Source organism: Sceloporus occidentalis, unplaced genomic scaffold, assembly GCF_023333645.1.
Source record: "Sceloporus occidentalis isolate IW3139 unplaced genomic scaffold, rSceOcc1.0.p SCAF_184, whole genome shotgun sequence".
NCBI classification, from domain to species: domain Eukaryota; kingdom Metazoa; phylum Chordata; class Lepidosauria; order Squamata; family Phrynosomatidae; genus Sceloporus; species Sceloporus occidentalis.
The window spans coordinates 736,361-749,658 of NW_028317164.1; the positions used below are offsets into that span (position 1 = coordinate 736,361).

At 39.3% G+C, this 13,298-nt stretch overlaps 1 protein-coding gene across 1 annotated transcript in view; it reads left to right on the forward strand.

Annotated features, from left to right (window-relative positions):
• The first annotated feature begins 2,699 nt into the window (after positions 1–2,699).
• LOC149278686 (androgen-induced gene 1 protein-like) overlaps positions 2,700–13,298 on the forward strand; it is a 180,857-nt gene continuing 170,258 nt past the window's right edge. Inside the window, exon 1 of the mRNA XM_089501877.1 lies at positions 2,700–2,840. Coding sequence (XP_089358003.1) covers positions 2,700–2,840 — 141 coding nt within the window. The remainder of the gene's footprint in view (positions 2,841–13,298) is intronic.

Here is a 13,298-nt window from a genome sequence, read left to right on the forward strand (position 1 = left end):
CCCTCCACTGGCTCCCAATTACCTTTAGAATTAAATTTAAGATCCTGGTACTGACATATAAGGCCATCCATAATACTGCTCCTCCGTACATTTCTGACCTCATTAGCAAATACTCTCCTACTCGATCCCTACGTTCCTCCCATGGGCTAAGGCTCTCCTCCTCACTCATCACCTCTTCCTTTTCCCGTCTACAAGATTTCACTCGAGCTGCCCCATATCTCTGGAATCTTCTCCCAAGGAACCTTCAGCATTCTCCCTCCCTCCCAACATTCAAGAAACATCTAAAAACCCACTTCTTCAGAGAAGCATACCATCTTAGCTGCTAGAACTTCCTTGTCATCGATACAACCCCCACAATACCTCTCACCCTTTCTCTATGCCTTATGTTTGTCACCCCATTTCCCTCTAGATTGTAAGCTTGCGAGCAGGGCTCTCTCCACCAAATGTATCGGTTTGTCTTAGTCTGTCAATTCTTGTCTTGTCATATCCCTTGAATTTATGTATTGTATTAAGCGCTGCGTAAACTGTTGGCGCTATATAAATAAAGGATAATAATAATAATAATAATATTAGATTAATAGGGACAGAACGTTGATCCAGGGATTTATTCTGATTGCCATTTTTGGAGTCGGGAAGGAATTTTCCTCCTGGTATGGGGCAATTGGCATCTGCTTCATAAGGGTTTTTTTGCCTTCCTCTGGATCAACACAGTAGGGACACAATATGTATATAGATTGAACTTGATGGACTTTGGTCTTTTTTCAACCTTATGAACTATGTTACTATGTTCCGCCGCACAGCTGTGAAACGCGCACCATGGCAGAGCGGGAAGACGGATGCCTCCCGCTCCCACCGCAGGACTCCGGCAACAAGGTAAGTAAGGATAACGGGAAGTAGGGGAAGGGGGTAGATAGTGAGAAGGGGCAATCAGTGAGAAGGGGCAGAGGGGTGGGATCAGTGAGAAGGGGTAGATGGGTGGGATCAGTGAGAAGGGGCAGAGGGGGGAATCAGTGAGAAGGGGCAGATGGGTGGGATCAGTGAGAAGACTGCACTGACTATCACTGTCTTCCCCTAATCTGCAGTCAGTGTGGCAATTTTTTTTTGGTATGGTAGCAGAGGGAGTAATTGCATGCTAGGCGTTTTTGTTACAGCAGATTAGCTGTTTTTTCCTTGTATTTCCAGTTATATATTACTGTACTTGTTTGCACTTGCACATAAACTATCTTTATTGAAAGCTAGTTGTTTGTTAGATTTTTTTCCTTTCTTTTTGGGGGGATGGGGGGCACCTGAGGAGTAGTCCGCACAGGGTGCCAGAACACTTAAGGCCGGCTCTGAGTGCATATTAACCCCTTCTCGAGCAATGATGTACCAGTTATGTCATGAAAAGATGTGCTCAGAGGACCAATGACTTACCTGACGTCATTGGTAAAACACAGTAACATGTCAGGGTCACCACTGCAGCTGATCGCTCTGTGACTGGAACAGACTGGAGATTCTCTGCATTTCTGTGCATGCACAGATAAAATGAAGTTGCACTGCCTTAATCTGTGTTCTATGTCTCTCTCCTCACTGTGAGCTAGAGAGCGACAGAAAACAGTAAGAAATAGTGATGCCAAGACCCAGTTAGTAGAGAGAAATAAAAACCTACAAAAAATGAGTTTATAATTATTATCAGACCAAGCTAAAAATTTATTTTTGGTATTGTTCAACATTTATACTAGCTGTGGATAAGTTTTATAGATGTAAAACTATAAATACATATATATAAAAAAACACAGATCCACTCTTGTATTTTTTTTTCATAAAAAAATGTGACATATATTAAAAAGGCCCTATTTGTAAAAAAAAAAACATCCCGTGTGGGTACAACAAATGAGAAACAAAAAGACAAAAATTACGCTGATCCGTAGCATTAAGACCTTGTCCTTAGGGAGTATTTTAAAAGTAAGTTAATATGCTTTTAGATTTAACTCATACCTCAAACACTGAAATGTGGTAGTGAAGTTAATTTTTCCTACAAGGGACAGAATACAGTGACAATATTCAAGCAGGGTAAAGTCTAAAGGTACAAACCCACCCCTCACTCACTTTTCGTATAGGTCAGACATTAGGTATATTCGTATTTAATGATTTATACATCACATGACAAAGTAGACTTATGGAAACAAATGGTAATGAGAAATTATACTACTGAAAGCATGACATATAAGAAATGTATGTGAACAATATGTGGCATGAAGATTCAAATTCGCAATATTATTCTAATATTTTCCATTAGACTATCATATTATATGTTTCATTCAGAAGACGTTATACTCGTTCACTTTTTCTGTAAACAGCCCTATTGTTAACCATTTTATCGTGAGGTAACTAAAGGTCCAAAATGATGCAAGGGTAGATGTCATTAGGTGAAATAGAAAACGTATACAAATTACCCTGAAAAGAAGTCCAGCAAAATACCAATGCTGTTAGCACTACCTGTATGAATGGTGCAACCGTAAAATTACTCCCTCGACCATTGATCTTTGACCGTAACAGTGTTGCATGGTCCAGGAGCTGGAGGATGGTATCCGTGGCAACCACTCTCCTCCCCGCCCCTTAAATGACGCGTTTCCACGCCTTCTCCTGTTATACTTATTGTAAATAAGGGAGGTAGTAAAATAGTATTTAAAAGAAACACGTGTGACTGTTGAGATGACATGGCGTTGATCCCATGCCAGGTGCTTCGGGCCGCAATTCTACTCTCCTACCTATCCGTTCTGTGCCACTACAAGGCCGTAGACATGCCAGCGCATCAGACCTATGGGGGGAGCTGGAAATTCCTAACATTCATTGATTTGGTGAGTCAGGATCTGCAGAGAATAACTTTCAGTACATACCGAACATGTATAGATATATTGTATTGTAATACCATTGTTAGAAGTGTATTGATATCGGTTTCAGTTGCATAAGATGCTAGAATGCAAGCGTTTTAAACGGGGACCCGATTGAGGCCACCACATAAGTGATAAATGGTACACGCCCAAGAATATGATTACGAAAATCAGTTGACACATTCGATATAGCACTGTGTCTTGCATAAACCATTGTGCATGGTAATTATAAAATAATTACACCTATACTACATAACTGTAGTTTAACTATTCACTTGCTGAAATATATACAGTTTTATAACGGAATCATAGTAAATTCTATAGAAATAATAGAAAATTGAGTCAAAACATTTGTAGGGCTGGATTATTGATTTACTATGGTACATGTATGTGCAAACACCACATTTTACCTGTTTTGATTATCATCATCTTCAAATATAGTTTTTAAACATGGGGATTATGGGTGGAATATCATGGTTACACATGCCAAGGAACATATTTGATCTGTTTCTGAGAAGAATAGGGATATAATAATTTTTTACATGGGGATTATGTGTGGAATATATAGGTCAAATATGTTAATTAGCATGTGTAACTATAATATTCCACCCATAATCCCCATGTAAAAAAATAATTATATCCATATTCTTAACAGAAACAGGTCAAGTATGTTACTTGGCATGTGTAACCATAATATTTCACCCATTATCCCCATGTTTAAAAAATGTATTCCCAGATAGTGCCATCAAAACAGGTAAAATATGGTGTTTGCACATACAGTTTTATAACAGAATCATAGTAAATTCTATAGAAATGGTACATATTAAATCAATATTTTGATTAAATAATATTTTTCTATTTCTATAGAATTTACTATGATTCCGTTATAAAACTGTATATATTTCAGCAAGTAAATAGTTAAACATTTGCAGCTTCTTGCAGTTGTTGCAATTTAGTATCAAGAACTACAGAAAATAACATATTATGACCATGTATGAGTGTAAAAAGTGGGCATTTCTAGTGGGCATAAGGCATTTCTGGAGGGGGGAAGGTGGCCATTTCTAGGGGGCATAAAGCATATCTGGGGGGCAGAGGGGCATATTTGTAAGTAAGGGGCATTATGAATTAAGGGGGGACCTTGTCACACCCTCGAGTTCCGTTGCCGGAGACCCGATATGGTCACCCCGGGGGCCGCGGACGTTTCCCCGCTCGCGGTGCACGGATGCCCGAGGCACGGGAGAAGGAGGAGCACTTTAGGGAACTTCTCAACGAGCAATCTTATGATTGCTCGCCGGCAGAGGAGTTCCCAGAAAAAGGTACTTACCTCTCCTCCGGTCGTCCGTCGCCCCTCTAGGGGCGCTGCTATGCAGAACCTGGGGAATTGATGGACGGCTGGAGGCGCGGCCATGATGTCTGTGGAGGCGGGGCCTGAGAGTGGCGCCAGATTTAAAAGTCAGTCTGTGTCAGTCAGGCACCCTGTTGTGGTCTTCTTAAGTGTTCCTGAGAGTTTGCTGCTGTTTACCGACCTGGCTACCCTGACCATTCTTCTGGAATTACTCCTTCTGTGCTGATCCGTTGGTTCACCGCATTTGGCTTTGTCACCTTGCTACATTACTCAGTGCATACCTACCTTCTGCTGTCACAGAGGCCTCCTCACTGTTGGGATCATCCATGTCCTGGATTTTCACTGTCGGGGATCCTTCTCTCTCAGTGAGTATCCGGGCAGAAGAATTTCTGCGGTGAGTGCCTCAGGTGTAGCGGACGCGACAGACCTTAAATGGCTATTGGCTTTCTGTCTGTATATAACAAATGCTAACAAACTGATAGATACCAAAAATGTTAAAATACATGTATTCCTGTTCTTTAGATAAAATACTGTTTTACCATTCCACTAATGTGTATTTTTTTTTTCTTTAAAATAGCACCAAACTTTAAAGGTCTATATTCGAGCCAATACGGTATATATGTGTATGTGTGTATGTATATGTGTGTGTGTATAATCCCCTAAGGGATTATACACTTTTGCGGTGCTCGTGTTTAGCTGTAATTTTCAACTCACACATTTAGTGTACCCACACAAGTTTTATATATTTTTTTCAGGACAAGAAGGACTTTTTTGTCATCTAATTATCTATGATAAAATTAAAAAAACAAGTTTTCTCACTTTTATTTGAAAAATGTTTTATTCATCCAAAAAAGCTAATAAAAAAACTGTTAGAATATATTCTACTATTTGTCCTGAGTGTAGAAATACCCAATGTTTTTATGGTGTTTTTAACCCCTTGATGACAATTGCCGGTCCAGGCACGTCACGGAAAAACATGTCGTTAACGACAAATGACGTTTTTACCCAAACGGCATTGCTGTAATGCCTCGACCTCGAGGCATTCAGCAACGCCACGATCGGCATCAGGGGCCATGTCTGGCCCCTCCCCGGGGCGTCAACATCCGCCATACATTGTATGGCGGCGGACGCCCGTTTTAAAAGCGTTTAGGAGGCGATCAACGATCGCTTCCTAAACTTAAATGGTGTCGCTGGAATGCCTCGATCAGGAGGCATCCAGCGACAGCAAACACTTACCTTAGGATGGCTGTGACCGCTCCAGAGAGTGGTCACAGCCGCAGCTGCCGGTGATCTTCGCCATCAGCAAGATGGCAGCGGCCCGGGAAAAAAAACAATAAAGACGAAAAAGTTTGCTAGAGGGTCTCCAGACCCTCTAGAGAACTCTGGCTCCACTTGCAGGTTGAATACAGGTACTGCATTCAACCATGCAAGTCAATGGAGCCCAGCTTTCTAATCACAGTGTGATTAGTAAAAATAAATTAAAAAATAAAATAAAATTAATAATAATTAGAAAAAAATAGTAAAAAAAACAGTACAATGTAAAAATAATTTCCCTCTGATGTCACTATCAGGGGAACCTTCAAGCTGAAAAAAAATGTTAAAAATGTTTTAAAAAAGGCAAAAAAAAATTAAAATATATATATAAAAAATATATTTTTGTGAGCAAGTCCTAAAATTAGCACATTAGCTTAAAACAATTCTCGCATGGAAAGAGTTAAAATACTGGCATATTAAATGCCCATGGGGTGTCTACTTTTAAAAAATGTATGATTTGATGGGGTAAATTGAATTGGCCGGATTCAACAATGTCCCAATTAACACGGGGGGAAGGATGGCCACACATCTAATTTCCAATTAGAAAAATGCACACGTACCAAATGTGGCCTTTTAGTTCCCCCCAAAAATGACAAACCCATGCATGTGGGGTATCACTGTACTCAGGAGATGTTGCTGAACACATATTGGGGTGTCGTGTGACAGCGGCATATACCAGGAGCTGTAAATTCATACATAAAGTAGGTGTGTGTGGGAAAAATACACACAAAAGAATACTACTGCAAACTTTGAAAAAATGCTGGTGCTAAAATGTGTGCATGCAAAGAGTTAAAATACCAGCATTTAAAATACCCTATGGTGTCTAGTTTTCAAAAATATATGGTTTTGTTGGGCACACTGAAATGGCCCGGCTCAAAGATGTACCAAATAGGGCATGGGCAGTGGATCACCAAATGCCAAAGTTCAACATTGAAAAATGTGCATGCCCCAAATGTGGCCCTTTTGCCCCCAAACAGCCAGGCAAAATCATTCATGTGGGGTATCACTGCGCTCAGGAGATGTTGCTGAACACATATTGGGGTGTTTTGTGATAGTGACATATACGAGAACTTTTTAATTCATACCTGAAGTAAAATGTGTGTGACAAAACAAATGCAAAAAAATGACTACCACAAAGTTTGACAAAGACTGGTGGTAGATATGGTGCATGGAAAGAGTTAAAATACTAGCATTTGAAATACCCTGGGGTGTCTAGTTTTCAAAAATATATGGCTTTATTGGGCATACTGAAATGGGCCGGCTCAAAGATGTACCAAATAGGGCATGGGCAGTGGATCCCCAAATGCCAAAGTTCAACATTGAAAATGCGCATGCCCCAAATGTGGCCCTTTTGCCCCCAAACAGCCAGGCAAAATCATTCATGTGAGGTATCGCTGTACTCAGGAGATGTTGCTAAACACATATTGGGGTGTTTTATGATAGTGACATATACCAGAACCTGTTTATTCATACCTAAAGTAAAATGTGTGTGAAAAAACAAATGCAAAAAAAATTACTACCATAAAGTTTGACAAAGGCTGATGGTAGAATTAGTGCTTGGAAAGGGTTAAAATACTAGCATTGGGAATACCCTGGGCTGTCTAGTTTTCAAAAATAAATGACTTGATGGGGTAAATTGCATTGGCCGGCTTCAAAGATACCCGAAATGGCACATGGGGGGAAGAATTACCAGATTTGGAAAAAATGGCTTTGAAATAGCAAAACGCTACCTGTACTTTTTGCCCCATAATGTGTAGAAAAAAGCAAAAAAACATAAAAACATTGGGTATTTCTAAACTCAGGACAAATAGTAGAATCTATTTAGCAGGTTTTTCATTACCTTTTATAGATGAGTAAAAGATTTTTCAACTAAAAGTTAGAAACAGTCATTTTTTTCTAAATTTTTCACCATATTTTATTATTTATTATTTTTTTTATAGTAACTAATATGATACAATCAAAACAATGTCATCTAAAGAAAGCCCTTCTTGTCCTGAAAAAAACAATATCAAATGTGTGTGGGTTCAGTAAACGGGAAAGAAGAAAACTACAGCTAAACACGAGCGGCACAGAAATGTTAAAACGGCCATTGTCACGAAGGGTACAAAAAGTAAAATCAGCCTTTGTCACGAAGGGGTTAAACATTTTCTGCAAGTTATTGGGTAATAAGTAAAAGTAGCGTATTGCTATTTCAAAACCATTTTTTCCCCAAATCTGGTCATTCTGCCCCATGTGCTATTTCGGGTGTCTTTAAAGCTGGCCAATGCAGTTTATCCCATCAAACAATACATTTTTGAAACCACACAAGTTATATATTGGTTTTTTTCTGGACAAGAACTTTCTTCAGATACCATTTTTTTGATCATATCATCTAATTTCCTATAAATATGATGAAAAAATTTGAAAAAAGTTTTATTTTATCTAAAAAATCTTTTATTCATCCAAAAAAGCTTACAAATACCCAATGTTCTGTTGTTTTGCTTTTTTCTGCAAGTAGTGTTTTGCCATTTCAAAGCAATTTTTCCCCGAAATCTGGTAATGATGCCCCTTGTACAATCTTTAAAGCCGGCAAATGCTATTTACCCCATCAAACCATATATTTTTGAAAAATAGACAACCCAGGGTATTTCAAATGCTGATATTTTAACCCTTTTCATACACTAATTCTACAACCACCCTTTGTCAAACTTTGTGGTAGTAATTTACTTTGCACTTCAGATAATAATTATCACATTGTGATTAGAAGACTGGACTCCATTGACTTGCATGGTTGAATGCAGTACCAGAGTTCTCAAGAGGGATAACCTCTTGGTTTTTTTTTGTTTTTTTTAAAGGATGTGCCACCATCTTGGGAGTTGCATCTTAGATCACTCTCTAAGCTTGTTTAATTCCATGATATGCCAGGCACATCATTGGTAGTTAACTGACCATTTTTGTGTGATGTACCTGGCCTGTCATAGCTCGTTAAGGTGTTATATTAGTGTGTTTGGTTTAGTATAGGGCTGCAACTATTATTTTCATAATCTATTAGTTGGCCGATTATTTTTTCGAATAAACGAATAAAAATGCATTTCCTGTTTTTATTTCCCAACCATCCCAACTTTTATAAATAAATACAGGGTTAATCTATACTGCCTCCATGATTTAGATTCTTCTTAGTTTGCACCCCTTTACCTCTAACTGCACCTTAAGTTAACCTTATTCAAATAAACTCTCAGTCCTTAGCATTAAATTAACCCTAACGACCCCATCAACCAATACTGCCCCTAAATTAATTGGATCCGAACTTCATCTCACAGACACCCCCCACCAGTTGTTAGAGAAGAGGATCCATTTGCTCTGAATAAACCCTCATCTTATAATCAAAAAAATCTATTCAACTAAACGATAATGAAATTAGTTGGCAATGATTTTTATTATCAATTTTATCGATTAGTTGTTGCAGCCCTAGTTTAGTATTTTAATGAGTGATTGAGAAAATTGTCCAGTCTCATAGTTATATCCCGTGCTTATGTCTGCCCAGTCCGCAGAGCTGTAGGTAACTCTCAAACATCCAGTAGCAAAACAAGTATATATATACACACGCACGCACACACACACTGGCCACTTCATTAGGTACACCTTGCTAGTACCCCCTTTTGCCTTCAGAACTGCCTTCATTCTTCGTGGCATACTCGTTAGCCTGTGTGACTTATAGCCTCAGTTTCCGGGTTCTTAGCTAACAAGAGCGGAAACGGTGTGGTATCCTGCTTCTGTAGCCCATCTGCTTCAAAGTTCTACGTTTTTTGTGTGTTGGTTGTAACGAGTGGTTATTTGAGTTATTGTTGCCTTTCTGTCATCTCTAACCAGTCTGCCCACTCTCCTCTGACCTCTGACCTCAACAACACACAACTCCCACTGACTGGATATTTTCTCTTTTTTTCTGGCCATTCTGTGTAAACCCTAGAGACCCTACTGGGAAAATCCCAGTAAATTAGCAGTTTCTGAAACTCAGACCAGCCCGTCTGGCACCAACAACCATGCCACGTTCAAAGTCACTTAAATCCCCTTTATTCCATGTATGTTCTGATACTCGGTTTGAGCTTCAGCAAATTTTCTTGACCACATCTACATGCCGAAATGCAGTGAGTTGCTGCCATCTGATTAGTAGATTAGCTAATTGTGTTAAGAAATTGAACAGGTGTACCTAATAAAGTGGATAGTGAGTGTAAATATGTATATGTGTGTATATGTACATGTATATATTTAAAACACATTTTTGCACCTTCATCTAGTAGAGCATTTATGAGGTCTGGCACTGATGCTAGACAAGAAGGCATGGCTCCTAATATCGGTTCCAGTTCATCCCAAAGGTTTTTGATGAGGTTGAGGTCAGGGCTTTATGTGGGCCAGTCAAGTTCTTTAACATCAAACTCATCCAACCATGTATTTTCGGACCTTGCTTTGTGCACTGGGGCACAAATATGTTGAAATCAAAAAAAGTCTTCTAAAAACTGTTCCCACAAAGTTGAAAGCATATCATTGACCAAAATGTCTTGGTATGCTGAAGGGGACATGCGAGTGAAATGGTCAGGTGTCCCAATACTTTTGTCTATATAGTATATTTATATATACACACACACAAGCACGCATGCATATCTATATATATTATTGAAAACACAGTAGTCCTTTAAATACTTCATTTTGAACAAAGCTTCTATCGAGTTCTTTATTTTTTTTCTTTGCCCATAACTTTTGACTGCAGCAGTAAAATTGAAGCGCTAGAATATAATGCAAATATGTTGGGTAGTTTCTGAGAACTAAACTGCAGAAAAGAATATCTATGTGAATGGATTGCTACCAAAATCACTGTGGCTAGGTTGAGCTTTCATCAATTTTTTTTTTAAAGCTAGTAAATCTTGTAGAGTTGTAGATCCATAGTTCATTCTTGTTTAGAGGTACAAAAACAACCCTATTAAATGTATTGGCTGCACATGCATACTGTTGTACAATTAAGATTAAATTAATCACAGATAAATCATGCAGTGCCAAAGAGCAACAATCACCGGTCTGGAACTGTATGCTAGTTATATAAAAAATGCTGGAGCTCAGTTGAATATTAAAGAAAGGAATTCCCGGCAAGGGATATTGTTAAAGCACATCGAGCAGACGTGCTGGCAGCGGAGGTCGTTTACGTGCATCGCCGCAGCCGGAGGCTGTCTGAGCGTATCAGAGAGTAGGATGCAGGTCCCCTGCCCGGTGCCCGGAACTGCATGTCCCGGGCGTTGGACGATACGAATTGCGCATTCCTGCGCTAGACCCCGAATATAGGCCGCATCCCCACTTTAAAGACTTAAAGTGGGGGGGGGAAGTGCGGCCTATATTCGGGCAAATACGGTATATTCAAGGGGTATGACAAGACGAGAATTGACAGACTAAGACAAACCTATACATTAGGTGGAGAGAGCCCTGCTCGCAAGCTTACAATCTTGAGGGAATGGGGTGACAGACATAAGGCATTCTACATTGCTGCAGAATATTATGGTTCTTTATGAATCAATAATTAATCATCTAGTGGGTTATGTTTATTTGCAATGTGTCTGTCGTGTTGCTGTTCCCACCTATTGGGTTCTATTTTGGTGCAGAGTGTGCTTATCTTAAATTCTGTTTTGGGGCAGCGTGGAGATTTAATCCTGACATGAGCTGCTGAACTTCTAGGAGAGTATTAATGGGCTAATGTTAAATTACAAGGCTTCAAATTACAGTACATTTTGTCATCATTAACTGGTTATAAGTGCATTGTGCATTCTGCTGTTATGAAGTAGAATTTTATACAATAATCTTTAAAATTATAGTTAATACTAGACTTGGGCACCAGGGGGCTCTTCGTGTTCGTCTTCGTGCTTGTCTTCAGGGGAAAAAAAATCTTCGTATTCCGCGAATTTTCGCCTGTTCCTGTCTTCTCTTCGGGAGAATATTCGTGGACATTCTTCGTGTTCGGTTTTTCTTCGTATTTCCCGGTTAAGGGGTTAATACGGGGTTAATGCGTACCGCAGCAGCTCTGGCGCCAGGAGTTTAAATGTCTGTATGAGCAACGCTATTGGTCGTCAGCAGGGGGCTCGTCTGCCAATGGTTGATGGCAGACGAGCCCCCTGCTGGCGACCAATAGGGTCGCTCGTACAGACTGTTAAACTCCTAGTCCCGTAACTTGTCCGGCAGATGCCATTGGTCTCCCTGTTCTATCCCTATCCTATCTATCCCTGTTCAACTTACCATGCAGAGGAAAAAAAAAAATTTCCAGTCAGACTGATTGGATGGCTCAGGACAAGGTGCTGCAGCAACTAAAGAAAGTTAATGTTAACAAAGCTCCGGGGCCTGACAGTATTCACCCACGAGTACTTAAGGAGCTGAGTCAGGAAATAAGTGAACCTCTGTTTCTAATCTTTCGGGATTCTTTTCTTTCAGGAATTGTACCAGAGGATTGGAGGAAGGCAGATGTGGTTCCTATATTCAAAAAGGGTTCAAACTCTGTGTCCGGTAATTATAGACCTGTGAGTTTAACTTGTGGTTGGGAAAGTATTTGAAGGGCTGTTTAGGGATAATAGTCAAGAGTTCATTTGGAAGAACAGTATTATTAGCAAAAATCAGCATGGTTTTATGAAACATAAGTCCTGTCAAACTAATTTAATTGCATTCTACGAAGAAGTAAGTATAAGTGTCGATCAGGGTGTGGCAGTCGATGTAATCTACTTGGATTTTGCCAAGGCGTTTGACACGGTTCCACACAATAGGTTAGTATTCAAACTGAAGGAAATTCAGATGCAAATTCTTGTTCTTGGGTAGAACATTGGCTTAGAGATAGAGAACAGAGAGTTGTAAATTTTCAAGCTGGTCAAAAGTGGTAAGTGGTGTCCCTCAGGGTTCTGTTCTGGGACCAATTTTATTCAACATATTTATAAATGACCTGGCAATAGGCGTTGAAAGTTATGTTTCTGTGTTTGCAGATGAAACTAAACTAGGTAAAGTAATACAGTGCGAGCAGGAGATTACAGTGCTGCAGAGGGATCTAGATAGACTGGGGGACTGGGCACACAAAAGGCAGATGAAATTCAATGTAGATAAATGCAAAGTTATGCACTTCGGGGTAGGGAATGCACAAGCAACCTATACCCTAAACAGTAATGAATTAGGGGTGTTGTGGTCGTGGCCTGTTTTATGCAAAATTATGCTAATATTTAAATACACAATTTAGACAAAACACATCTAACAATACAACAATAAATTTGATTCAGGAATACAGTTAAATTATGTAAAGACGAATACCAACAGATGTTATGATATATAATGATATACTTTATTAATACCTCTAGCGGTACAAACAATATATCGAAAAAGGTTACCATAACAAAGTTACAGACAGTCAACGATTATATTCTAATAACATTGTAATAACATATGTACTTAACTTCAGAGAGTATCAGCATATCAAATGACTCCTTTGGTGTTCAGTTTCCAAAATGGCTCTAGATACCAGGATCATATAAAAGACTTTAAAGGATTCTTTCAGTAACATAGTAACATAGTTCATAAGGTTGAAAAAAAGACCAAAGTCCATCAAGTTCAACCTATATACATATTGTGTCCCTACTGTGTTGGTCCAGAGGAAGGCAAAAAACCCTTATGAAGCAGATGCCAATTGCCCCATACCAGGGGGAAAATTCCTTCCCGACTCCAAATATGGCAATCAGAATAAATCCCTGGATCAACGTTCTGTCCCTATTAATCTA